Genomic DNA, 27,794 nt, shown 5'->3' on the forward strand with positions numbered 1-27,794 from the left:
CTTGTCAACCACTATCATCATCAACCAACCGCATAGTTTGATCTGCATCACGCATCAAGTGTCACCTCGCGTCCATCCATATCTTTGCGCCCAAAGGATAGGAGCTTCCCAAATTGGTGGATCTCTCATTGAGCAATTCGTTGAACCTCTCAATCTCTTGTGAATGATATGGGATCAAAGGGCTACTCTAGCGGATGCGAGATTGGGGTTGCCATTCCTTCTTCCCGGATTGGACATCGTAGCGTGCGAGCAGTTGATGGATTGTATTATAGAAAGAGTTATGCAGAATTATAGAAAGTATATCATTTGTGAATGCTCTGATAAAGAAAAAGGACATGATTGATCCATTGTGTCTTGAACGAAGGCTGTGGTTTAGACATTATAATATAAGGCGAGAGATACAAATGAGTATGGTGGATATTTGGATGAAGAAGTATCATACATCAGAGAGAGGTACCTGTATGTTTTTCCTTCACTCGAACCCTATTTTGAGTGGCACGGACGTTGGATGCTTATTCAGTAGTAAGAGCTTTCGGACACGTTAATCACAAAGACACCCCACTTGATGATGCTATATACGCGGCTTATCAATATGCATTAAAGAGCGGAGATTAAGGAAGTCAACGCAACTGTAGTGGTAATTGTGCTCGCTGAAGGCACGTGGTTTACAACAATCACATGGCTTGCCACAGGTCGGGTGTGTGTCTCTTTTTGCATGACTGAGTAAACATTGCAAGCAGCTAAATTTGTTGGCTGAGGAAACAATGAGCCACAGTCAACTGCTGAGCCGATGACACTATAGTAGTACAAATGATGCAGCCGTAAAAAAGATGCTCCCCGGCGCAGCATTTGGTTTGCATTTCTCTTTCGCATACCTATCAACTTTACAATGTCCTTTAACAACAACGGTATTCCTTCTCCATATTCAAACGATGATCAGGTAAGTTATTCTACCATGGTTTGGTACCTTTGTAATCCCCACTGACATATATTCCAGGGACCCGAAGATGCTGGTAAACTTTGATCCTAGCAACAACATGGAATGAAGTAACTTAAAATTATACAGGAATTGGCGGCATGGCTTCCTCAGCAGACGATAATAATATCACGCTCAGTGTTCATCCACATCTCCAGCAAGGCGATTATCAATTGTCCGATTGTAAGTTATTACCATGATTAAGGCGATGGCTTTGTTTATGAAGAATGGGTGCTAATATGTTACTATCTTAGGTCAAGGACGGAAAAGAGCTCTTTTGATTGGTATCAACTATATTGGCACCGAGAATGAGTTGAATGGTAAGGAGGAGGAGTGGCAGTCTTTGATGAAAAAAGTCAAGGCCACTGGGAAAACGGAAGTCAAGTAGTAAAAGAGATGGCTAAACGGAAAGGCATGCGTGGATAGGTTGTATCAATGATGTTCACAATATCAAGGATTTTTTGATCACGCTATTCGGATTCAAGGAAGAGGATATGGTTATTTTGACCGATGATCAAACAGATCCAAAAATGACCCCGACTCGCTCCAACATCATTGCTGCCATGAAATGGCTTGTGGATGACGCACAGCAGAACGACTCGTAAGTCGAGTAAATCCATCACCAATGCTCATTGTTGCTTACTTTTCCTATTGTAATAGGTTCTTTTTCCATTTTAGCGGGCATGGTGGATCGGTATGTGCCGCAATGTGATGCTTTAGCGGTGATGATTATTAACCGGAAATTGGATGAATAGGTGGTAGATGTATCTGGTGATGAAACTGATGGGTTTGACGAAACCATTTATCCGATCGATCATGATCAATATGAAGGAACTTCAGGTCAAATCTTGGATGATGTACGTACGCGTTAATACAACATTCGAGCCATTTACTAATACTTGTTTCATCCATCTAGGACATGCATGAATTGATGGTTGCCCCATTACCTGCCGGTGTTCGGCTTACGGCCATCTTTGATAGCTGTCATTCGGGTACAGCACTTGATCTTCCATATGTCTACTCAACAAAAGGTGTTATCAAGGATGATAATTTGTTTAAAGCAGCGACAAAGGGATTGGTTTCAGCTGGTTTGGCCTATGCCCAAGGTGACCGAGAAGGGGCAATGGAGTCTATTCGTGACCTAGGACACCAATTGATCACCACGCGTTTCAAGGAGGCTTCGAATCGACAATCCTACAGCTCACCGGCAGATGTGGTTATGTTTAGTGGGTAAGCTTGGAGGAAAGTTGATGAATGATCTCACTGGGAATTTGGAGTGATTCATTTACAAGCATGATGATGTAGTTGTAAAGATGATCAAACTTCGGCTGATGCACAAGAAGCAGGAAGAGCCACAGGAGCCATGAGCTATGCATTTACAAGTATGTAAAGATCTTGAGGAGTTCACTCATGACAAATTCAAGCGCTAATACGTAGCATTGTATAGAAACCTTGCGTGAAAATCCAAACCAAACGTATCAAGAGCTCTTGAACAGCATTCGCGATATTCTTAGCACTGGCTATTCTCAGCGACCGCAGTTGAGCTCGTCACATCCACTTGATGTAGATTCTTTATTTGTGTGTTAATTAGATTTTTGTAAATGAGCTATGTATGTACAGGGGTGTATTATTATTAAAGGGGATCTTCTATAAAAGACATGTCTGTGCGCACTTGTTGAGGGGGAGGGGACAGGCAAAAAAAGTCTATGGCTTGGACTTGGAGATGGGGTGACCCACCTGTAAATTTCCGATCGCCCCAGTTGATGCGTTTTCTTGTTGCTGGTGTTTTTCCTTTTCCATGTTGCAGCAGTTTCCTTCACACTCGATAGCGACCCATCAGACCAACCAGCACCGCCTTATGAATTCAAATCACGATGAAGCCCAGTCGAACTACAATGACTTTAACGAGATCTTGCAATCGGAGGTCTATGTTGATTTGGAGCGTTTGCGAATGTTAGCGAGACATGGCGTCCCGAATGAACTCCGTGGGGTGAGTTTTATCCCTTATCTCGGAACCATTTCCCCCCACTACCACCCTCGGCCATTGAGTTGTCTATGTGCACGATGAATTTAGACCTATATGTGTGTATACAACAGGAGGTTTGGAAATATCTATTGGGTGTCCAACAAGCTGATCGATGTAAGTCCATCCATTCACTCACTCACACATTCCCCATTGATTTGATAAATCTAACATCAACACAGCCAAGGAACTTAGCATGTCCAAGGCCAGGAAGGATGATTATCTACAAATGGATAAGACAGACCCTGATGTGGCAAAGCGTATTCGAGGTGAAGTCTCACGATTGCAACGACGTGTTCCAATGTTGGATGGTCGCCATTATCTTGCTCGCTTCGAAAATGTCATCATCGCCTATTTGAACACCAATCGAGATGCCGAGTATCATCCAGCCATGGTATCCTTATGTGCACCATTTATATACGTCCTCGATGAAGAATGGGATGCCTATTATTGCTTTGAACAAGTCATGCAAGCTTTAGGTGAGGATCTCTATATATGCCTATCAAAACACAGCTTTAACACTTTACATACATACATACATAGACGAGCATTATACCATGAATACTACGGTCAAAGAAAGCGTTGCCAAGTTTATGACCCTCTTCCGTTATATACTGCCAGAATTGCAAGTATCCCTTCTATTTGATGTTACACACAGTGGCTGATTTATGCAAACTTTAGATGCAATTACTTTGAAGAGGAAGAGGTGAACATACACGAATGGATAACGTCTTGGCTGCAATACATGCTTTCTCGAGAAATGAGATTTGAAGACCTTATACGGTTATGGGGTATGTACGGATGTTTATCTTTGGGAAACGCAATCTAAGGTCATTCGCTGTAGATGCGTACTTTGCTATGCCTGACTTTTTGGAATTCCATCCCTTTGTTTGTCTCGGTGAGTAGTGTTTGTGGCACAAATGAATTTGGGTGAATGGATGGATGAGTGACTCATTTGTATTCTCAAGCCATTCTCTTCAACTTTCGGGAGAGCCTGGAAGACTTGGAGCAATCAGAAATCAGGACGATGTTACTTTGTTTACCTTACATGCGTATTGAGCGAGTAAGTGCCTTACCCTTGTGTTCGTGTGCTGATGGCTTATTATATCCACTTGCTATGTTAGGTATTGGTAGAGGCATACAACTTGCGACATGAAAGTATGGAGCGACAACTCTCGGAAGATGGAGGATATCTATAACACATCACGACCCACTTTGACTCGCCTTCTCTCAATCAATCACACTACCTATTGCATTCACCATCCTCATTTTCATTTACTGTTATCCATTTACATCTTATTTGTAATTTATGTTCAATGTTTTCGGTTACAGCGGCTTATGATCGATAGCTGTGAAGACGTATTTTGATACAAGTATTAGACTGCATTATGCAAATACATATTCCTCCCACTACATCATGTACCACCAATGATAAATCTATATTGAGTATGAATGTGTTTGAAAAGTGCAAGTTGCAAATGAGGTCTACATCCAAAAGGAAAAAGAGACAGCAGAATCGACGAGGAAATAAATGTTGTGTATACATTTTGTGTGGCATTGTTCTATATTACAAAGGAAAAAAGAAGTTGGGGCGTATATAGGCGGAAAAAGGAATCAAGGGAGCTGGTTTTTTAAAGACATGGAAAACAAGAGCATGAGGGGAAATGAAAGCTTATTTAAGAAGAGCCAACGTAACGGTCCTTTTCGAGCAACAAGACAATTTCATGAACACCTTGGGCAATGGAATGCTTGCTGAGATCAATAGTAAGGTCGGCATCATCAGGTGTCTCATAAGGAGCATCAATACCAGTAAAGTCCTTGATTTCACCCTTGCGAGCACGCTCATAGACACCATCATGATCACGCTTGATGCATTCATCCAAGGGAGTGGAGACATGCACAAGATAGAAACCACCATACTTTTCAATGGCCTTGCGAGCATTCTTACGAGCCTCATCAAACGGAGCGATAGGAGCCACAATAGCAGCAGCACCTGCACGCGTCAATTCGCCAGCAACGAAAGCTTGGCGAGCAATGTTGAGATCACGATCCTTTTTGGAAAAGCCAAGTTCGGAAGAAAGTTCGGTGCGGACATTTTCACTCATGAGCAAAGACACAGAGCGAGAGCCTTCTTGGTTCAAGGATACTTGCAAGGCACGAGCAAGAGCATTCTTGCCAGAAGCATGCAAGCCAGTGAAGAAGATGGTGAAACCTTGTTGAGCACGAGGAGGATGGGATTGACGAAGGACCTTGACCACTTCAGGATAAGAGAACCATTCAGGGATAGGCAAACCAGTACGCAAACGACGGCGTAACTCTGTACCACTGATGTTGAGGGTCTTGACTCCTTCAGGAACCTCATCGGCAGGCATGTATTCATCCGACTCAGGGCAGTAGGCCACCATTTGGAAAGGAACAATTTCAATACCAATCTCATCCTTGTACTTTTCAACCAAAGCTTGAGCATCATAAGGACCATAGAAATCAACACCTTGCGAGTTCTTGCCAGGACCAGCATGGTCACGACCCACAATGAAGTGAGTGACACCATGGTTCTTACGGATCAATGCGTGCCACACAGCTTCACGAGGACCACCCATACGCATAGCCAATGGGAGCAAGCTCAACTCAGCCATACCATTAGGATACTTTGGCATCAAAGCCTTGTACACACGCACACGGGTATAATGATCAATGTCACCAGGCTTGGTAAGACCAACCACAGGGTGGATGAGCAAATGAGCCTTGCGAGCACGAGCAGCACGCACAGTCAATTCACGGTGAGCACGATGCATGGGGTTACGGGTTTGGAAAGCAACAACGCGAGTCCATTGAAGCTTCTTGAAATGAGCACGAAGTTCACTTGGAGTGACTATAAAGACACATAAACCCTTTAGTTTCTCTTTTCTCTTTCATCCAAATAATCCTCATGTTTATACTTACATCGGTTGGCGACATAGTCATAGTGAGCAGGAGATTGAATAGCTTGCAAAGAACCACCAACATAGAATTCCTTGGCAACGTTGTGAAGGTAATACACGGCAGGGTGAGCTGCATCATCGGCACCATAAACCTTGGCAGCTTCGTTGGACTTGTCAGGACGATACACATCATCCACGGTCAAGATAGCCAAGGGTTGATAATCACGAGGGTCCACAAGAGCAATACGGTTCTTGGGTTGGATTTTAGATTCATCGATTTCAGCTTGGTTCACATCAAGTGTAATCGGCATCGGCCAAAGTAGGCCCGAGGTCAAACGCATGTTTTCCACGACACTGGTAGCACAAAGTATCAATGCAATTGTTCCTTCATTGTCATAGATGATCCATCATTATCATTACCCTTCATAATCCTTTTGGTTAAGGAAACCTTCAAGGGGAGAGAAACCACCATTGAGGAGGAGTTCAAGATCACAAAGTTGACGATCGCTCAAGACAAGAGTAGGAAGGGTTGCTGCTTCGGCAAGGAGTGCGTCGTGCTTGTCAGCATCGCGTAAATGAAGGTCCTTGAGGACACCACCGTGAGGAGTATTAGACATGGTTGAGTTTAAAGGAATAGAAAAAAAGAGCAAAAAGAGTAAACAAACAAACCAACAGCTCTTTGTCAGGGCATTTTATACCATCGGTTGTTGCCTTGAAAGTGTTCAATTGCGCCATCGAGCTTGTGTCCAATTGGAGTAAGTTGATCCGAGCTCCGCATCTAACTCTATAACGATCACGAAATTTAGATATTATCGGCCCTCGGGACGTTTATCGCGGAGAATCGGTCAGTCCGGTATGCCGCCACCATCACCCACTGCTTATGATTATAACCTTTTTTTTTTTGTTCTCAATCAACACCTTTTTAATATCTCTGGGTAACAATGGGAAAGAAGACGATACAAAATGATGCAATAAAGAAAACATTGACTGATTTGCTCAATCGATAGAGGAGGCAATCCATGAAAGATGATGATGATGATCAGCTGAGACACGTAAAAAAAAAGTAGATCAACTAGCAGCATGACGCAATTTCGAGCCAACACCAGGTGGGCAGAATCTATTACCATCTGTAAGAGATTGTAGGAGCTGAAGGCAAATGTAACCTCACACATACTATGGAAGATGTCACATGCTAATTTTTGTTCTTGGTATTCGACGAGTTGTCATTGTTGCTCTCCACCTGAGGCATCGTCATTCCTCCAGCTTGAGCTCTGCTTACGATCTTGTTGGCCCATTTTACTACTGGCATATCGATCCTACGCGATAAAAGTATTAGTTTGGATGTATACATACATATGCATAATCGATACAAACATTTTTCCATCCAAGTTGAAAGCACCAACGCCTTTCTCAGCATGATGCTCGAAGCCTTCAAGAATCCTTACAGCATGTTCAAGATCTATCCAACAACATGAATGCTTTGTAAGCAACCGATCAAGAGGATCCATCCATCTATATACAACTTACCTTTTGGATCGGGTAAAAACATCTCTTGTATGATATCGATTTGTGATGGGTGGATAGCTTGTTTGCCAGTGAAACCGAATTCCCTCCCTTCCTTGCATTCTTCACGTAATACATCCTCGTCCTGATAGTTCACGCAAACCTGTGTCCGTATTGCGTCAATATGAATATGACTACCTTTTAATGACACTCCTTACCAAATCCAAGGATTGTAGACCATATGCACCAGCCGCATTGACAATCGTTTGCCGTGCAAAGAGCATTTCATTTCGACGTCTGGTACGAATCAAGCCTGATAATTGATTGTGAGTTTCCTTATCCTGAGGTAGCAGCGAGTACATTGGTACATACCAAGATCAGCACAATAGTCCTCTGCGGCAAACTAAGGATGGTTGATTAATTCACCATACATCTCAAACGAGAACCTTTACTACTCACAATCAATGCATCTAGACGAGGATCCGCTGTCGCAATTTCACGAATGTTCATTATGCCGAGTGCACTTTCAACCGATGCAATCAAACGAATGCGTTCACGTCTATTAAAGGCATTTTGAGCACCATATCCATCACCATCATCATCCTTAAACTTACTGTGACTCTACAGCAACCGAATCGATCATCCTGCTCACGAAATTGATGTCTTTTGCGCTCTGAACTTTGGGGATAACGATAGCTTGCAGCCGTTTGGAATGAAGCTAGTAAAATAGAAACATGATAAACATTCACATATACAAGGCGTGGTGATACACAGCATTGCCAACTTACAATGACATTCAAATCGTCCAGTTCCAGGCCTAAATCACATGTTAGAAAAGCGTATTGTGTGATGATGGATGTGCTTTACCAGTTCCAATTGCATTGATACGAACAGCCTTTTCCGCTTTGCCATGTTCGGATGCCTATGGGATTTACCCAGTTATTATCTTTTTGCCTATGGTTTATAATGCTTTTGCCCATGTACCTCGAGTGCGTCAATAACCATATGGCGTGCAGTTCCCTTTTTGTTCAAGGATACGCTATCCTCCAAGTCATAGACGATACAATCGGCACCCACAGATATGGACTTGTGGATTTTTCGCTCGTCGCTCCCAGGAACTAGTGTGCATATATGCAAAGGTCAATAAAGCATAGTTTGATGTTACCAATACCAATGTACCATAGAAGAGTGCTCGTCTTGACCTCGAAGAAGAAGAAAGGTCTGGCAATGCGCTAATTGCTCGGTATTGCCCAGTGCTCGTAACACGTCGCGTAGCTGGGATTACAACTAGAATACGGCCATTTAGATACAAGCCATGGAGTCACTTGCTGTCAATGTACCTTTTCGTAATGAAGTAGCTAGAAGCGACATGAGATTCAGTGTGTGAAAGAGAGAGAAAGAGAGGTGTGGAGTGAACGAGATAGGAAAAGGAAAAAGCCAACATGCGTTTTTTTATCTGCGGTGATTGTTCAAGCGCATGAGTTGAAGCGGAGGATGTAACATGCACTCTTCTGATACGTTGGATAAGTTGTTGGATATTAAACCATCCACACGTCATTTATTGATGATCGTTTTCTCAACAAGGGAGCCTCTATTGTAACTAGTTGTAGGACCATGATTGCCGCTGAATCGTAGAACGTAACGCACTGAAATGCTGTATTTGACTTATCCATTGGCGCTTTTGACTCATTGAGGGTGCTTTCACGGATATCACCTGATTGCCATATACCAGCTGGAACCCTGCATCTTCCGATGACACTATCCAAGATGTCAATACATGATGAATGGTGATTCAAGTCATATAGTACGTTACCTGTTGTACTACCAGAAAATGGAGCTTTGATAGACATTTGCTGTGGCAGCTGGCGGATGTTGATCCTATCCAGGTTTAACGGCTATAGGTTGGTAGCTCTATTAGTCCACTGCCCATATCATTTGAAATGATGACGATGATTACCTCCTTGTACAGCCGATGTAAATAACCTTCAGGGCTAAGCTCTCGTAGCGGTTCCGTCAAAATAAGCGTGTCATTGAATAAATAGCCATGCAATTTACGGCCGCTTTTGGCTTTATACAAGACTCCTTCCATGACAAATTCACGACCGTGCACCTTTAATTTCTATTGTGCTCATGTGAATACCCTTTCCGGTTCTTTTTTGATGGATCCCCCTTTCACTTACTGCATGCCCTCCCATATCCAATATCCTGCTTAGCTCATCCATCTTTTGTATATTCTCGTAACGTCTTGTTTCTTCATTCACATGCTGCAAGATGGATTCAGTCTTGATGAGAGCAGAACGTAAAAGGCCATAGTCCGAATGACGTCTTGGGGTGGCATTCAAAATCTAAAGATGAAGAAGAGATACGGGTTATTTTCCATGCCATACGACACATGGCGTCTTACATTTTGTAATAATAGCGGGTATCGGGTGATGCGTTGCATCGGCTCTAGTAAAAAGTGGGAGAGATCTAAGCCTCGACATTCTGGCCTAGATTGAGCAGTCTATCATCATCATCGTCTCATCAATAAATTGCATATCCACAAAGGTGGGGTATATATATACCTTCAAGAATACGTTGAACCACTGGTCTTGTTTCCTCTTATCCTGTAAGAGTCGGCTCGCAAAGGATTGATTTCGGCAGTATGTTGAATAACATTTGAGGTTGTCAGCCTATCTTAATCTATTAGCAAAATACGAGAGTACAACGCAATAGGGTAGTCAACTTGCATGTTTAAGGAATATATCTCCAATCTTGGATACAACATTCGCTCCCTCATTTTGGCGTGCTTCCATATCACTCAATAGCGCCGTGTTGGTCAATAACAAATCATCAATGTTGGAGAACACCACATCCTGTTCATCACGTGCAAGGTATTTCATGGATTCAGTGTAGAAAACCTATACATCTTGATGAATACAAAAGTCATCTCCGTTCATCATTTACTTACATTGGCAATAAGTTGAAGGTCACGCAAGTAGGACTTTTCAGTGCTGACAAGTTCGAAAATCGCTTCTTGACGTTTCCTTTCCTCAGGTGAAATAACAGCCAGCTCCGATGGATCCATAGTGCTTGCCCAAGTAACCAATCCCGGAGTTGCAGACATAGATGATATAGTAGATGATGATGGTGATGATGACGATGTTTGTCGATGATCAATAGGTGCTGATGATAATGACCCAGCCAATCCAACATTGCTTGTAGCACGTCGTCGTCGAGCTGTCTCTGATCTATTGGCGCTCAATGTCTCTTTCTTCATCACCGGGGTATTGGGAGCTGACATGTTTCTGGAAGAGTCATCTTCGGGTGGTGCTTGAAGCATGATAGTAACTGGATCAGAGGTAGGATGATTTGAATGAATGCTTGGTGTGTCTGTGGATGGTACTAGAAATGGATACATTTATGATTCAGTTTATCTTTTTTCATCCCCTTGCTCATATCAATGAATGCGGCACACAAATGATCACGGGTTTATTAAAGACTTGCAGCGCCTCTCTAACATGGAAGGTGCCGAATAAAAGAAAGAGTATAAACTTACCCGAAGGAATCACTTCAACGTATGTCTTTGGAAAATAGCCTGCCTGGTGAGTGTCCTCGTTTGTGCCATACCACCAATCGCTATCTTCATCTTGGAAAGGTTGCACCACAATAATCTCGTTCTCTGTAAATCCAAGGTCGTCTTCTCTCGTCTTTTGGAAATCATAGAGCGTGCGAACTCGGAATGCTATTACAGATAAACAAGTTGGCATATATACATAAAATGGCCATTTCTCTACACGCACACACACACACACACACACACACACACATACCTTGATCCACCACTTCCACATAAGTACGCGGGAAAAATCCAGATTGATTTGTCAACAGTGAAGTGCCATACCACCAATCACTATGGCTGTCCTTGTGCGGGTATGCCTTGATCACCTCGTCCTCTTTGAAGCAAAGATCATCCTCACGTGTACCACGATATTCATAGAGCGTCTTGACTCGATAAACTATTGCCCATTTAGTCATCATACCTCATCATGTAAGCATGGGTGCTAGACTTACTTGTGCCAAAATCGACTTCATCACTCAAATCAACGTCTTCAACAATGGTTGTTATTGTGTTGTCTTGTTGATCATTTGATGTTGGTATAGGCTCTTGTTGTTGATCGTCAGCCGAGGGTGTGTGCTCTTGTTTATGGTGTTCAGCGAGCCATTGTTGTTGTCTTTGTTGAGCCTCGATTTGTGCAGCTTCAATCTCACGTGCTTTACGTTCAAATTCCTCTTGACGCAATCGTTTCTCCTTGGCAGCTTGTTCAGCAGCAAATCTAGCACGGCGTTGACGTTGTTCTTCAGCAGCTCTTTCATCCTCTTCTTCAATCTCACGTTGTCGTTGTCGTTCCTCGGCAACTCTTTTTTCCTCTTCTTCAATCTCGCGTTGTCGTTGTTCCTCAGCAACTCGTTTTTGCTCTTCTTCAATCTCACGTTGTCGTTGTTGTTCCTTGGCAACTCTTTCCTCTTCTTCAATCTCACGTTGTCGTTGTTGTTCTTTTGCAACTCTTGTTTTCTCCTCTTCTTCCATCTCATGTTGCCGTTGTCGTTCCTCGGCCATTCTTTTCTCTTGCGCTTGCTGCTGTTGCCTTAATGCCTCTTTATCTGATTCCAAACGTGCCTTATTTCGACGCTCGCGCATAGTTTGTAATCGTTCTCGTGCATCAGCCTCCGCTTTGCGTAAACGTTCCTGAGCTGCTTTTTCATCCTCACTGATAGCCTTTTCTGGTGCACAAGTAACGTGTTCACGTCGTGCTCGTAGATTGCTCGTAGATTTGCTGTTCTTGCTAGCGAATAAAAGTCGACGTTGTTCGATTCGACGTTGTGCTTCGGCTTTGATGTCCACTGTTGAACGTTGAGAGTTGATAGAATTGGATGAATTGGAAATTGGAGGAGATGGTGGTAATGGTTGTTGCTTATACACAGTGTTGTTGTATCTGGGCGATGATGATGATGATGAAGATGGTGATGATGATGAAGTTGGCTTATCAAGAGATTCGATAAAACGTGCCAATGGTGCTGATACAAACAATCCCTTTTCAAACATTTGTCGTTCCTGTTGCTTTTGACGATCTTCTTTGGATGATGATGGTGATGATGATGATAAGCTGCTTAATTCATGCCGTACAATGTGATGAGCATCGTGTCGTAGGCTGTTGATATCCTCCATGATTCTGCCATCGTCATAATTCAATTGAGTCAATTCATGCAGTCGGTTGTTCTCCAAAGTCAATGCATCCAAAGTGCTTTGAATACCAGTGTTCACCATGTACTCGAGCTCCTTCTCCAAAGCATGACCCTCACTCTGTAAATCCTCCAACCGTTTCTTGTTCAACTCATATCGAGTTATCAACGTCTGCGTTGCTCCCGTAGTTGACCCATGCAGCTGTTCACTCAAGCTTCTAATGCGTGATTTCAGGTCGCTCACGTCGTGATGATGGTGGTGGTGGTGGTGTTGCCCATCGTCATCCAAGGCTTCCAAAAGAATGTGTTGCTCTCTGATGGCTTTGTGCAGTTGCATAATACGAAGGTCCATGTCGTTATCACTTTCAAAGAGACTCATCGAATGGCCAGCACCATTGACCTTTCCATATTCATTCATGGTGGAGTGCCCGTTTGCTCGAGATGTAGTTGTTAAAGAAGTAGCTCAGTATCTCAGACATACAATAAAGACCACATCTTTCAATGAATGACCCAGTGATAGATTCTAGACTAGGTGTGCATAAAATACAAAGTACAGTTGCTTATCCTTTACATACGTACACCAATCTCTTTATGTTACAAGTGGTGGTGGTTGATATACACAATGCATTTCCCTCTCCCTCCTCCTCTCCCCTTGCTTCCTTTGACAACAACCCATCATCCCAACAAAGGATAAATATCATCTTGCCGCCTTTTTAAAAGATATTCATTCAGTAGTGTGGGAGAACTGGCCGTTGCAATGATGGCATCAACCTAAAGGTATCACTCATTTATCCCACGAGCAGGATTCTGAGCCGATTGGTTCCTGACACCAACCACCACCATGATGGTTTAGCTCCTCAACAAAAAAGAATCCCCACTTGTCTCGACAACATCCAACTCAGAATTCTAAATCAGGATCTCCTTTTCGTATTGCGTGAGAACGTAATATTTCGTTAGTCAAGTGATGTGTATAATGAAGGGTGGGAACCTCCCAACATGTGCAACGTGAACAGCATGCTATCGTTGCCATAGATTCTGCTTTGACTATGATCCAGCTTCTTTTGTTTCTCTTTTCTCACCATTTTGCTTGGTCCTATTCACTAAGATAGTCTCATTCGTCCTATTGTGGGGAATACAAAGTCCACATTGACTTCCAATGGAATATGTAGAGCGCTGGACAATGCAGTGGTGCTTTGTAATCCGATGTGGTACGTTGCACAGGATGGTGCGACCCAATCAATCGTTATTCTTGGTGTTTCTAATCAAGGTGGGAAGAAAAATGAGCCCTCGGAATAATAAAGAAAGATGAAAAGGATCGTCGTTTTCTCTTCCAGACAACGTTATATGAACCCGGGTGTCACCTTTCAAATATCCATGCATAGCAGATCAGAAAATGCGATCGTGTTCATAAACCAAAATACAAAAAATGTTCAATACCCTAATCCAACCATGGTACATTGCTCATTAATGTACAAAGTCATGTAGCCCTTTTCAACGGGCTTGGCCTCAGCGCCCAAAAGTGGGGAATATGCAGCTAACTACGGGATGCTAAACCGGAAAAGGTATCCATGCAACCACCTCACCTACTTTTCACAGCTAGTGCCGGCCTGTACTATTGTTGCGTTTCTTTTCATCTATAGTAGTACGTCTGCATTTTGATCTCTCTCACACATTATTCTCAAAGCCCTCTCCCATGTTCGAAAATATCCCTTTTGTGAAAGACAACTTTGCCAAAACAATCAAAATGACACGGCATCATATTATTTTCACTGATTTTAGCGTTCCAACCATACAACATTTACACGCTCACGGTGGGAAACCATGATGATGAGACATATGAATACGCGCAGCATTCTTTGATCCGGACAATGAGATGCAAAAGAGCATACACCAAACGCAGCTGGTTGGCGCACAATGTTATTCCGACCAATCTATTGTAGATCTACTACTACTATTTTCATGATTCTCCCCCTCCTTCTCTAAAAGAAGAATCTGTCATTTTGTTTGTTTATACAACACGTGTAAGTCAAATCATTGTGCCTGTGCCTGATGATGTACAAGCATAGATGCAAGTTTCTTTTACCGCCGTATACATCCTATAGAATCAAAAAACCACGACCGGTCTCCTTTCCTTTTTTTGTATGTTATCCATGCAACCATTGAAGAAATGGCCAGATTGCTTATCCGATGGAAATACGAGATGAATGACCATGCAATAAAGTTGATATTGTGGCAGCACATAAAGAGATCATGGAAGAGAAGGGGGTGAGTATTTCACATGAGAACACGGTTGGATAGCTTTTTTTCTTTCGTTACCAAGACGATTGATATTAGCTTTGTGCGCCCATTGGGTATACCATCGTAACCCCAGAAGAGGTCCAACGACTGCAACGGTTGAACAAGATTTATTAAACGTATATCCTTGTCTGGCAGAGAAAAATCGAGTCTTTCATCTTCTTGTACCTCTCTTTTTTTCTTCTTTCTCTTTCTTTTTTTTTCTTCATCTCCTTGAACGTCTCTCTTTTACCCTCTTTTGCTGTGCAAAGCTGCTGCAACTGATTGATTCATAGAGTTGCTAGACATCTCCATTCTTTTATATCTCCCATTATCGCATGGCAACGCATCATTATCCCCAGCCAACGACGGGCGAGTATAGCGAGAGCCCTCAGATGCCTATCGCCACATCTGGGGCTGACGATGCCCGTTATTTCGATCAACATTCTCAAAACGATAGCGTGGCAGCGGGTGTCATGGAAGAATACGCTGAGAAACCACCACCACCACCAAGACGACGATTTTACAAGCAAAAGAAATACTGGATCGTTTGCGGTATTCTGACGGCCATCATTGTGGTGGTCGTTGTGCTTTTAATTGTCTTTGTATTCTTCCCCATGATTGCACAAACCATCATGAACAAAGCTGGCATCGAAGTTGGCAGTGCTGATATCACGTTTTCACCACCCAATGACAGCAACCTCGCGAAACGTCAAGAACAATACAACATGAACGAGACATTTTACATGTCAATGACCAGCAAATTGACTGACACGGGTCCATTCTCGGCAGACATTAAATTTCACAACCCGATCAACGTCTACTACAACGACACTATCCTCCTTGGCACACTCACTCTGCCTGATACCCATGTGTCGGGTGGTAGTGGTGAATTGAAGGCTGTCACACCTTTCATTATCAAAGACACCAACGAGTTTTCAGCATTCGCCAAAGAAATGTTGGCCAAAGAAACCTTTGTTTGGAAGATGAAGGGCAAACTTGACATTACTGCACTTTCCAGGTACATAAGCTTGCATAAAAGTTTATTCATTTTTAGCTATCAATGGTACTAATAATATTCCCCTTTATAGAACTGCCACCGTGGATCTTGAAAAAGACATTGTCCTTAACGGCAAGTACTAGTAACAATGATGTGCTAATGTCACAAAGAAGAAAAAGCTACTTGTGTATTAACATTTGAACCACATTTCCTTTCAATAGGTATGAATGGTTTCCCCAATGTTACAATTACCTCCTTTGAAATGCCTGGCAATGCACCTGAAGGCGGTATTCTTGTGGAGCTCGGTACGGCGTTGACAAGTCCATCTCCTATCGGAGTCCAGTTGGGCACGATTGCAATGCAAATTGGTTATGAGGGTGTTGTCCTTGGTCAGGTGACATCTGAAAACGTGACCTTGCATGAAGGTGTCAATGACTTGAAGCTCAAGGGCACGCTTATTCCACAAAATGATCAGGCGAATCTTGACAAGATTGGGCAATTGTTCTCCAACTATGTTGCTGGTAAAATGTCGACGACCACTGCCGTTGGTGTATCGGCTGCCCCTGATGGCCATGATCCCATTAATTGGCTCACTGAAGGCTTCAAGAGTGTACAGCTTAATGTGGGCTTGGGTCTTGCTGAGCCTATGAATATCATTCGTGGTGTCAGCATGGGCTATCTTGATTTGGCATTCAACAAGGATTCTCCTTATGCACCCATCACTTCCGCACCTGCTGTCGTTGCCGACTACTCCATTCCTTTTGGTTTCACTCTCGACATTACTCAAGTATCGCAAGACTTGAAGCTTGGCACCAACGACACCGGCGACTTTGCTTCCATCAATGTTCCTTATGTTCCTTCCAAGAGTGACCAAGCTGCCGGCAAGTTGCAGTTCGCCATGAACAACGTCGCCATTACTGCCATGGACGATAAGCACGACGCATTCGATGGCTTCACTTATGATCTCACTGCTTCTGATGGCTACACGTTCAATGTGGGTGGCCAAGCAAGCACCAAGACAAGCACTCCCATTGGCAACATTACCCTTTCAGGCATCACATTCAAGGTCCCTACCACGCTTCATGGCTTGCAGTTTTTGAACAGCACGCCGACCACTGTGGATGCTGTCGATGTCACGGGTGGCACCAAGGAGGCCTTGCAACTCGCTATCAATGTTACCATGGATAATCCATCCGATTTCAGTATTTCCACTGGTGATGTTACCTTTGCCTTCCTTGCAAGTGATACGCAGCTTGGCCAAGTCATGCTATCCAATCTCAAGTTGAATCGTGGTTCAAACAGCGTCACTGCTTCATCCACCTTCGATCCCAAGAGCTCAAGCGTTGGCCAAAACCTTCTCAGCACCTTTGTCATGGGCAAGAACAACGATGTCAATATCGCTGGTTATGATGGTTCTACGGCTATTCAATCATTGGCCAAGGCACTCGGTGCTATCAGCATCACCACAAGTCTTCCTGGTTTGAAAGATCCTTTGGTGCAAGGCTCCAAGCTGACCGTCAATGAAGATTCACCAAAGACCGGCATCGTTGCAGTTCAAGTGTCTATTGCCAATCCATTCACAGCGGGTCTCAGCATCACCTCTGTCAAGTCATCCGTGTCCTACAAGGGTATGCCAGTGGGTAACATTGATCAAGATATCAGCAGCAGCCCCATTGTCATTGGTGGTCACTCAACAGTGCAATCGAACCCATTGGACATGAAGATGAACATTGAACCTGCATCCGTGGCTCTGTTGTTGCGTACTCTCGCCAAGGAATCCAATTTGGATACGCGTGCTTTGGATGCTTTGCTTGGCATGGGTGGTTTACATGTCGCTGGCATGGAAGATATCTCTCCTGATTCAAGTCTCTTCCAAGGCTTCAACATCTCAAACTATGTCATGGAAGCAATGAAATCACTCAAGGCCGATCTTCAGTTGCAATCTGGTTTGACTATTGGCGAGTATGATGATGTCCTCGAATTCTCCCAAAACAGCGTTGCTGTTGAGACCGATGCAACAGGTACGTTACTTTTGTATTGTTTATTTATGTTTCTTTGATGCACATGCTAATGTTTGTCTACTTGCTTAGTGACACGTTTGATCCCTATTGTTGGTCAACCCATTGTGCAACAAATTGTGGATGGTGCCAAGCTTGGCTTTGAGTCTATTATCCTTTCATCGCCTACGGATACAAGCTTCAAGGTGAACATGTCTGGCAGTATCACCAACGCTGGTCCTATGGATGCTGAGATTTCGTTCCCATCGCCACTTACCATTGCTTGGGAAGGCCGTGTGCTTGGTACTGTAAAGATGGCAACCATCAATTCCAAGGCCGATGTGGGTGCTCAATTCACTGTACCTGGTGATTTCTCAGTGACGGATCAAGATGCCATGGGCGAGTTTTCTGGATATTTGATCAACAATCCTGATTTCCAATGGAACATTTATACTGAAGGTGTTGCTGTCAATGCTCTTGGCTATACTTTCACCAACATTAGCATGAACAAGTTCGTGACCCTTGCTGGTGCCAATGGTTTCAAGGATGCTGTCAAGATCACCAAGTTTGATTTACCATCCAATGACCCTGCTGGCGGCATCACGCTCACTGCATCGACCACTATCAACAACCCAAGTCAAGTTGGATTCAATTTGGCAGGTGCAGGCTTCAGCGCTTACTTTGAAGACGTGTTGCTTGGTCCCTTGGCTAGTGATGGACCTGCCATATTCCCACCAAGAGGCACAGCCAACATCAACATGAAGGGCCGTATGATTCCTCAAGATTCCCAAGAAGGATTGGATGCTGTTACCAAGGTGTTCAAGAACTATTTGAATGCAAGCGATAGTCCTTTGACGGTTGTTGGTGAATCTGGTTCTGGTCCTAATGGCCAAGTCGGTTGGCTCACCACTGGTTTCAAGACTATCAAGATTGAAAATGTGATTTTGCCTGGCCCTGATCAGAAGCCTACCTTGATTCCTTCCATCACCATGGGCGACATGCAGATCGATTTCGTAAAGTCCGAATATGAACCACCTGCTGGATCCACCAAGGTGTTGGCACAGCTCAAGAATCCATTTGGTTTCCCATTGGGTGTCTCAAGCCTTAACATGGAGGTGACAGCAAGCTATGAAGGAACCGATATGGCCAGCCTCAAGATCCCTGATGAAAAGGCAACCACCAGCGATACTGGTTTGGTGACTACCCAATTCAGCGACGTGCCATTTAGCACCTTTGATGATGCCCACAAGGTCTTTAGCGATTTCCTCAAGGCAACCACTGCTACTGGCAATGTCACATTTGGTTTAGCTGGTATCAGCAATGCTGTGACAGAGACAGCGATTGGTTCTCTCAAGCTTGATGGCATTGATTTCGACGTGGATACTGCATTGGCTGGTATGTATTATTATTGTACTATGATGATGCATGTTTCTTATTAACAAAAAAAACAATTATAGGTTTCAACAACTTCAATGGCAAGACCGAGATTTTGTCTATGGCTGTTACGGGTGGTACTTCAGAATACATCCTTGTCAAGTTGAGCATTGCCATGACAAACCCATCTCAAATCACAATCACGCTTGGTGATATGAAGTTGATTACCAACATGGACGAGTTCAATTCCGCTGTTGGCGATGTATTCCTCAAGGATGTCACTATCAAGCCTGGCAATAACACTATGGATGTTGAAATGCACATGGGCGGTGATGACAAGAAGGCATTGCAACAACTTTTGAGTGATTATATGACGGGTGCAACAGTGCCATTGACCATTACCGGATCACAAGACGCTACTGAAATCGAGCCCTTGAAGGATGCCTTATCCACCATCAAGCTTACCACCACCATGACTGGTATCAAGGACAAACTTGTCGACTCCGTTTATGTTAGCGCTGGCCTTGATGCATTGACGACCCATGAAGCCAAGACCAAGATCACCCTCACCAATCCCATTGGCACGGAGTTCTCTATCAACAGCATCGAAGCTGTGGTGTACACCACTCTCAATGGCAACCGTTTCCAAGTGGGTCATATTGATTACAAGCTGCCAAGTGCTTTCAAGGTTCCTTCTGGTGAACAAGCAACATCTGAGGAGATGCCTGTGACCGTGGATGCTGATATTGGCCAATTGCTTGAGCTCTTGTTCAACGCCAAGGATCTGAAATTCGACATTTATCAAAATGCTTCGGTTATCGTTGGTGAAGGAGATGGTTTTGCTTCCACCTTGTACTACTACCAGATGCAAGTACCTGCCACCCTTGATTTCAACATTCTTGGTCTTTCGCTTACTGGTGCAGATGAGCCTGATTCGGGTACCAACAACAGCAGCATCGCTGATTTGCCAGCAAGCGTCATTGATAAGCTCCCTAAGAGTGTTTTGGATCAGCTTGGTTATTCTTCCAAGGCACCTGAAGCAAGTGCAACATCATCCGGCAGTGGACAAGAAGCTTCTTCGTCGGCAACATCTTCAGGTGGTGGCGGCTTATTAGGCGATCTTACCGATAAACCCACGCCTACTCCTGAAGCAAAGGAATCATCATCATCGAGTTCGGAGGACAAGAGTAGTGATGATGGTGGCGACAAGACGGCATCCGAAAAGCCAAGTGAAACTGGATCGGGTGACAAGAGTGACGAGTCGTCCTCCAGCAGCTCATCAGAGGACTCTGGTGATGGCAAACCACATTGGCTTTGGCCTTTCCGCATGGCATAACCTTTGATTTTCCTTCACTTCTTTCCATAGTAGTAGTTATTACCAATCACACCTATTTCCCCCCTTCCCCACCTTACCTTGGTGTTGGATTTTTTTATATGCACGCAATGTTTTACACTGTAGTGATGTACTTTTATATGAATAATACAATATTTTTGCTCTCTACAACTTGGTCATTAATGCATTGGTCGATGCTTTGATTCTTATAAGGTTGCCGATAAAAAGATTTCAGTGGATTGTGTAACATGAATACAGTAAGGGCTAGGTCCTTTAAGGATAAGATCGATTGAACCAAAGGGCGTTTTAGGCTAGTCTCCTCTGCACACTTTTTTGACAGGTCCGTGCTTACCATATACCATGAGATCAACACTAGAACGCTGCTTTACAACCTTTGCCATTGTATCTTTGTGAGGTATTACTATCAACATTAAACCACTCGCAGCCCAGTATAGTACTGATTCGACAAATAAAGAAAAGGGAGGAATTTCATGTGCCTGTGTGTGTGTGAAAAGTTATACGTCGTGGTTTTGCGAGTACACGAAGCATGTACCTTTTTTTTTACACCGGATGATGGATTGTTGTATATTCATCCCTCAGGTTGTTGGGTGCACGAACGAAAAAGGAATTTGGAAAACCCATCTAAAAATGTGTAGTGTGTCACTAGCCATGGGCGGCAATGCTGCTGCTGCATTGCTACGGAGCTCTTGTAAGGAAATAGAAATCGTGACAGAATACACCAAAAGGATAAGATGTCCCTCGCAATCGCAATGCATCCACCCTCTCTTATGGGAAATAAGGAGAGCGAGGCATCATTCATGGTCACCATGGTTACACTCATTGTTGCAAACCTGGTCATTTTTCTCAATGTCATTGTCCGGTTGGACCATTGTGGTAACACAAAAAGGGACTCGCTGCATTAAGGGAAAAATCAAATCCACCCATTGAATCAAAGTGAGTTAACATAGCCCACACAAACAATGCTACAGGAATTGGCGCAGCATTGCTATGCGATGAAGTTAATGAGATAATTAGAACGATCGATCGTAAAGATGATTCCATTTCACCACCAAGCGTGCTTTTCGCATAGCATGCTCACTTTGTGCATGGGATAAAAAAAAGTGGATACATAGACTGAGTCAAACACAGGGATTCTTTTTCGTGTACTACAAGGAACAAACCTGTACCCTGCATGGAGCCAAATAAGGTGTGTTTAAGTAACCATCTTGATCTCGAAGCATACTTGAATTTGTCGAAGAATGATGATGGATACATATTGTTGATGCGAATAGCAGGTACGGGATGAGGGATGCCCATATACTAAGACATAGAGTGAGGCTTGATCGATTCCAGGGTCGCTTTGTAATTCAATTGTATAGCTTTAAATACAACCTTGTACATGATCTTGGATGATGTGATCGTGTTGGTTGAACAAGCTTTCCTAACAAATCGAATGCACATTACTGTCACCCATATGTGCTTGCTCGAGCAAGCTTGTGTCTAATGTATATAAATACAGTAGCACATAGCGAAAAGCTACCCAAAACCTTGAACATTTCAAAAGAGAAACGTATCATGGCGAGCCACAGCCCTACAGGACATAGCCCGCCTATCGAACAGCATCATGTTGTAGGAGTAGGCGATATGGGCAATGTAACAGCAGCAGACAATCACAACAACAACAACCCGGATCAAATCCAGTACTATGGCGAGGAGGCGCGCTATTACCAATCGAGTGTTGACGGCAGTGTCATGGAAGCATACGCTGAAAAACCACCACCGCCACCAAGACGACGATTCTACAAGCAAAAGAAATATTGGATCATTTGCAGCATTTTAACGGCCATCATTGTGGTTGTGGTTGTCTTGCTTATTATATTTGTATTTTTCCCAATGATTGCACAAAGCATCATGAACAAGGCTGGCATCAATGTAAACAAGGCGGATATTACGTTTTCACTCCCTGACAATGGCCAAGGTGGTGCTACTAAGCGTCAAGAAGCAACAACCTATGACATGAATACAACCTTCTTTATGCACATGGGCAGCAAACTTACAAACACGGGTCCATTCTCTGCCGACATTCACTTTCACAATCCACTCAATGTCTATTACAATGACACCGTATTGCTTGGGACCATCACTTTACCAGATACCCATGTTTCAGGTGGCCATGGTTCTATTGATGCCGTCACGCCCTTTACAATCCAAGACACTGCCGTATTTGCTGCATTCGCAAAGGAGATGTTGGCATTGGAAAGCTTCAAATGGCGCATCAAAGGCAAACTTGATATCCATGCGTTAACAAGGTACATCATGTCCTTTTTTTTTTACCAATGTTGATGATGATGTATTAATGTAATTCTAAAAGATCGGCCACCGTGGATCTTGACAAGACCATTGAATTGAAAGGTAAAGCGCTCACTACATAAAAAAGACAACCTTAAACTAAACACATACCTCATTTATTATAGGCATGAATGGTTTTCCTGAAGTTTCAATCGAGTCATTTGATATGCCAGCAAATGCACCTGAAGGCGGCATCCAAGTACAACTGGGAACGGTGCTTACAAGTCCATCGCCTATTGGCGTACAACTAGGAACCATTGCCCTTGAGATTGCGTATGATGGCGTTATGCTTGGACGAGTAACATCAGACAATGTGACGCTTACTCAAGGCGAGAATAAGCTGATGTTGGCTGGTGCGCTGGTACCACAATCCGAACAGGCAAACCTTGATAAGATTGGTGCACTTTTCTCAAGGTACATTTCTGGAAATCAAAGCATCACCAATGCTCGTGGTCTTTCGTGTGCACCCAATGGTCATGATCCCATCGGATGGCTTTCTGAAGGCTTTCAAAGTGTACAGCTCAATGTTGGCCTAGGTCTTAAGGAGCCAATGAATATCATCCATGGCGTTAGCATGGGCTTGTTGGACATGAGCTTCTCATCAGATGCACCCTATGCACCTATTGTCTCTGCACCTGCTGTCACAGCTGATTTTTCGATTCCATTTGGATTTTCGCTCAACATTACGGAGGTCTCACAAGAGCTCAATCTAGGCACCAATGCATCAGGTGACTTTGCCGTCATCTCTACGCCATTTGTACCATCACAAAGTGACCAAGCTTCTGGAAAACTTCAATTTGGAATGAGCAACGTATCCATTGCTGCCATGGATAACAAGCACGCTGAGTTTGACAAGTTCACTTACGACCTCACAGCATCGGATGCTTATACCTTCAATGTTGGTGGAAAGGCCAATACCAAAACAAGCACGCCTATTGGTGATATCACTCTTTCCGGTATTACATTCAAGGTCCCAACAACGCTTCATGGCTTGCAATTTTTGAATAGCACTGCCACCGTTGTGAATGGAGTCGATGTCATTGGTGGCACTTCGGATGCTTTACAGCTCTCTATCAATGTTACCATGGATAATCCCTCCGATTTTTCAATCACTACAGGTGATGTTTCCTTTGCATTTTTGGCGAGTGGCACGCAGCTGGGTCAAGTCATGTTATCCAATCTCAAGCTGAATCGTGGGTCAAATAGCGTCTCGGCTTCTTCTACCTTTGATCCCAAGAGTTCAAGCGTGGGTCAAAATCTTCTTAGCAGCTTTGTCATGGGGCAAAACAACGATGTTATGATCTCTGGTTATGATGGTTCCACGGCTATTCAATCATTGGCCACAGCATTTAGTGCTATCACCCTCACCACCACGTTGCCTGGTTTAACGTCTTCCTTGGTGCAAGGCTCCAAATTGACCGTCAATGAAGATTCGCCCACTACGGGTATTGTCACAGTCCAAGTATCGATTGCCAATCCATTTACGGCTGGGCTCAGCATTACATCGGTCAAGTCTGCTGTCACATACAAAGGCATGCCCGTGGGCAATATTGATCAAGATATCAGCAGCAATCCTATTGTCATTGGTGGTCATTCAACAGCACAATCAAGCCCGCTTTCTATGACCATGAATGTTGAACCAGCATCTGTGGCTTTATTATTGCGTGAGCTTGCCGTATCAGCCAACATGGATACACGTGCTTTGGATGCTTTACTTGGCATGGGTGGTTTGCACGTACAAGGAATGGAGGACGTTTCAGCTGATTCAAGTCTTTTCCAAGGCTTCAATGTTTCGAGCTATGTGATGCAAGCCATGCAAGCACTCTCAGCTGATCTTCAATTACAATCGGGGCTGACTATTGGCGAATACGTGAATACTTTGGAATTTTCGCAAAGCAGTGTGGCTGTCCAAACAGATGACACAGGTATGTTTGTATTTATGAAATGATGTTTTTTCTTCGTTGCACGTGATGCTAAAAAAAAGTGCTACTATTGTTTGCTTATATAGTGACACGCTTGATTCCCATTGTTGGCCAACCCATTGTGCAGCAAATTGTGGATGGTGCCATTCTCGGCTTTGATTCGGTGGTTCTCTCATCGCCTACGGATACAAGCTTCAAGGTGCAAATGTCTGGAAGCATCACTAATGCGGGCCCTATGGATGCACAAATCTCATTCCCATCCCCACTTACCATTGCTTGGGAAGGTCGTGTTCTTGGTACCGTTCAAATGGCAACCATTGATTCCAAGGCTGATGTGGGTGCCCAATTCAATGTACCTGGTGATTTCTCAGTGGTGGATCAAGATGCTATGGGCGATTTTGCTGCATACATGATCAACAATGCTGATTTCCAATGGAACATTTACACTGATGCCGTCAATGTCAATGCCCTTGGTCTCACTTTTACGAATGTCAAGATGAACAAATTTGTGACTCTTGCTGGTGCCAATGGCTTCAAGGATGCCGTCAAGATCGACAAGTTTGATTTACCATCCAATGACCCTGCTGGCGGTATTACTCTCACTGCATCAACTACCATCAACAACCCCAGCCAAGTTGGATTCAACTTGGCAGGTGCAGGATTCAGTGCCTTCTTTGAAGACGTATTACTTGGTCCATTGGCGAGTGATGGTGCTGCCGTATTCCCACCAAGAGGCACAGCCAACATCAATATGAAGGGCCGTTTGATTCCTCAAGAATCACAAGAGGGAATAGAAGCCGTTACCAAGGTGTTTGAGAATTACTTGGGTGGCAAGGATACGCCTTTGACGGTTGTAGGCGATTCTGGTTCAGGACCCAATGGTCAAGTGGGTTGGCTTACTAAAGGATTCAAGGCTATCAAGATCGAAAACGTGATTATGCCTGGTCCAGATGCCATACCATCATTGATTACATCAATTGAGCTAGCCAACATGCAAATGGATCTTACAAAAGACCCATACGCTCCACCTACAAGCTCCAATAAGGTACAGGCGCAACTGAAAAATCCATTCGGCTTCCCATTGGGTGTATCAAAGATTAGCATGGATACCATTGCTGGCCTTGGTGGACACAACATTGCCAATTTGGTAGTCAAGGATGAAAGTGCTTCCACCAGTGACACGGGCTTGGTCACTACACAGTTCTCGGATGTCCCCTTCAAGGTTTATAAGGACGCACATGACTACTTTGATGCCTTTGTCAAGATGCTCACGTCCACTTCCAATGTGACCTTTGAGCTGAGTGGCAAGTCCGATGCTGTTGCAAGCACTGCCATTGGATCTTTGTCGCTTGATGGTATTACATTTGGTGTTGATACTACACTTGCAGGTAACCTACTATCTTTTTATTTCTCATAACATTCTACGTATGCCTCTTCATGGAAAGCTAACCACCTCCCTTTCCTTATTTTAGGATTCAACAACTTTGGTGGAACATCACCTATTCAAAGCCTTACTGTCACAGGAGCAACATCCGAGTACATTATTGTCAGCGTTACATTCACCCTCACCAACCCATCACAGATCACTGCTAAGCTTGGTGATATCGTGTTGGATGTGATCATGACCGAATTTGATGCATCGGTGGGCAAGGTGTACGTCAAGGACCTTTTACTTGTGCCTGGTGCTAATACAGTGGGAGGTGAAATGCACATGATGGGATCCAACCTACAAGCCCTTGGACAGCTTTTGAGTAACTACATGACGAATGCAAACGTACCTCTTAACGTTCGTGGGTCCATGGATTCAACATCTATCCCATCTCTCAAACAAGCACTTTCCACTGTGAGCTTATCCACCAATATGCAAGGCATCAATGCTAGCTTGATCCAGTCGGTGAATGTCAAGGCCACGGATGAGATCTTAACCACACGCGTGGGCTATTCGTACATCACCATCCGAAATCCTTTGGATACGCCTTTTACCATTTCACATGTCAAGGCGGACGTCAATGGGAAGAACTATTGGGAGGTATATGGTACTTTGGGTCGTATGGATGCTGCCGTGGATCCACCCGTGACCATTCCTGCTGGTGGTAGTGCCGTTGCTGAGAACCTCAAGGTACAAATGGATCCTGAATTAGCTGATGATACTACGATGGCAATGATGCTGCTCAATGGTATGGAAGGCAACCTTGCTTTTGATATTGCTCAAAATGCCACTGTCACTATTGGAGATGGCTTCCAGACGATCATGTACTATTACCAAGATCAAGTCGCAGCATCGATTGAACTCGTGGTTGGATTTTCGGCTTCCTCTCTGAATCTGACGATTCCTGATAATGCTACTACAACCACGAATGCATCATCTTCGGTACCTGAGGCTTCATCAACAACATCGGTGCCTATATCTTCAGCATCAGAACAGCCACCACAGCCCTCTGATCCTACTACAACTACCGATCCTGTTGATAATGGTGATAGCAGTGATGCCGTCACACCAACACCCCCACCATCCAATGATGGCCAAGATACTGAGTCACCATCCACAACGCCTGATGAAACGTCCGATGCTGCTACTACTACCACTGGTGAAACCTCTGGCGATGATGATAGCAATCAAGATAGCTCTGACGACGGTGATCCACAACCTTCTGATAATATCCAGCAACGTCGTTGGCTATGGCCATTCTTTTAAGTAATCCCTCTATGACCCAATCTTTACGTTTATATATGTATTCAATATACAATTGTCGTACCATTTCCATAATAACATAGTAATCAGCAACACATTCTTCATATAAAAAACACTGGTTTATGACTAGTACGATTATTACTTTATATATAACGTCCAAGGAAAGGCAAAAGTAGAAACACCATTTCACGTGGATCAATGAGAGTA

General features: G+C 43.8%; 8 protein-coding genes across 8 annotated transcripts; 5 read left to right on the forward strand and 3 right to left on the reverse strand.

The window, feature by feature from the left end:
* Positions 1-889: 889 nt before the first annotated feature.
* O0I10_000978 (uncharacterized protein) lies at positions 890-2,563 on the forward strand (the record flags this gene model as incomplete). Its single annotated transcript, XM_058481077.1, has 10 exons — positions 890-940; positions 998-1,013; positions 1,067-1,159; positions 1,231-1,296; positions 1,403-1,577; positions 1,637-1,670; positions 1,732-1,833; positions 1,893-2,206; positions 2,282-2,358; positions 2,424-2,563. 10 exons carry the CDS (start codon positions 890-892, stop codon positions 2,561-2,563), a joined length of 1,068 nt encoding a protein of 355 aa, XP_058347715.1.
* Positions 2,564-2,834: 271 nt separating this feature from the next.
* On the forward strand, positions 2,835-4,198 carry O0I10_000979 (uncharacterized protein; the record flags this gene model as incomplete). The annotated part of the gene is made up of 8 exons (XM_058481078.1): positions 2,835-2,966; positions 3,074-3,116; positions 3,182-3,478; positions 3,543-3,624; positions 3,681-3,790; positions 3,844-3,897; positions 3,968-4,062; positions 4,124-4,198. 8 exons carry the CDS (start codon positions 2,835-2,837, stop codon positions 4,196-4,198), a joined length of 888 nt encoding a protein of 295 aa, XP_058347716.1.
* Positions 4,199-4,675: 477 nt separating this feature from the next.
* Positions 4,676-6,537, reverse strand: O0I10_000980 (sulfate adenylyltransferase; the record flags this gene model as incomplete). Its single annotated transcript, XM_058481079.1, has 3 exons — positions 4,676-5,871; positions 5,943-6,274; positions 6,341-6,537. 3 exons carry the CDS (start codon positions 6,535-6,537, stop codon positions 4,676-4,678), a joined length of 1,725 nt encoding a protein of 574 aa, XP_058347717.1.
* Positions 6,538-7,112: 575 nt separating this feature from the next.
* Positions 7,113-8,794, reverse strand: O0I10_000981 (uncharacterized protein; the record flags this gene model as incomplete). The annotated part of the gene is made up of 12 exons (XM_058481080.1): positions 7,113-7,236; positions 7,295-7,379; positions 7,448-7,586; positions 7,642-7,736; positions 7,796-7,826; positions 7,883-7,982; positions 8,038-8,141; positions 8,212-8,240; positions 8,291-8,345; positions 8,408-8,541; positions 8,603-8,710; positions 8,764-8,794. The coding sequence occupies 12 exons, from the start codon at positions 8,792-8,794 to the stop codon at positions 7,113-7,115; spliced, it is 1,035 nt and encodes a 344-aa protein (XP_058347718.1).
* Positions 8,795-9,023: 229 nt separating this feature from the next.
* Positions 9,024-13,064, reverse strand: O0I10_000982 (uncharacterized protein; the record flags this gene model as incomplete). The annotated part of the gene is made up of 11 exons (XM_058481081.1): positions 9,024-9,181; positions 9,237-9,318; positions 9,381-9,542; positions 9,604-9,768; positions 9,828-9,926; positions 9,988-10,095; positions 10,186-10,323; positions 10,374-10,807; positions 10,962-11,147; positions 11,236-11,421; positions 11,477-13,064. 11 exons carry the CDS (start codon positions 13,062-13,064, stop codon positions 9,024-9,026), a joined length of 3,306 nt encoding a protein of 1,101 aa, XP_058347719.1.
* Positions 13,065-15,258: 2,194 nt separating this feature from the next.
* Positions 15,259-16,063, forward strand: O0I10_000983 (uncharacterized protein; the record flags this gene model as incomplete). Its single annotated transcript, XM_058481082.1, has 2 exons — positions 15,259-15,941; positions 16,012-16,063. The coding sequence occupies 2 exons, from the start codon at positions 15,259-15,261 to the stop codon at positions 16,061-16,063; spliced, it is 735 nt and encodes a 244-aa protein (XP_058347720.1).
* An 80-nt stretch (positions 16,064-16,143) lies between these two features.
* Positions 16,144-20,627, forward strand: O0I10_000984 (uncharacterized protein; the record flags this gene model as incomplete). Its single annotated transcript, XM_058481083.1, has 3 exons — positions 16,144-17,941; positions 18,011-19,312; positions 19,375-20,627. 3 exons carry the CDS (start codon positions 16,144-16,146, stop codon positions 20,625-20,627), a joined length of 4,353 nt encoding a protein of 1,450 aa, XP_058347721.1.
* Positions 20,628-22,127: 1,500 nt separating this feature from the next.
* Positions 22,128-27,590, forward strand: O0I10_000985 (uncharacterized protein; the record flags this gene model as incomplete). The annotated part of the gene is made up of 5 exons (XM_058481084.1): positions 22,128-22,933; positions 22,996-23,036; positions 23,099-24,898; positions 24,982-26,283; positions 26,368-27,590. The coding sequence occupies 5 exons, from the start codon at positions 22,128-22,130 to the stop codon at positions 27,588-27,590; spliced, it is 5,172 nt and encodes a 1,723-aa protein (XP_058347722.1).
* Between the last annotated feature and the right edge of the window lie 204 nt (positions 27,591-27,794).

The sequence above is a fragment of the Lichtheimia ornata genome (assembly GCF_029851405.1).
Source record: "Lichtheimia ornata isolate CBS 291.66 chromosome Unknown scaffold00003, whole genome shotgun sequence".
NCBI classification, from domain to species: Eukaryota; Fungi; Mucoromycota; class Mucoromycetes; order Mucorales; family Lichtheimiaceae; genus Lichtheimia; species Lichtheimia ornata.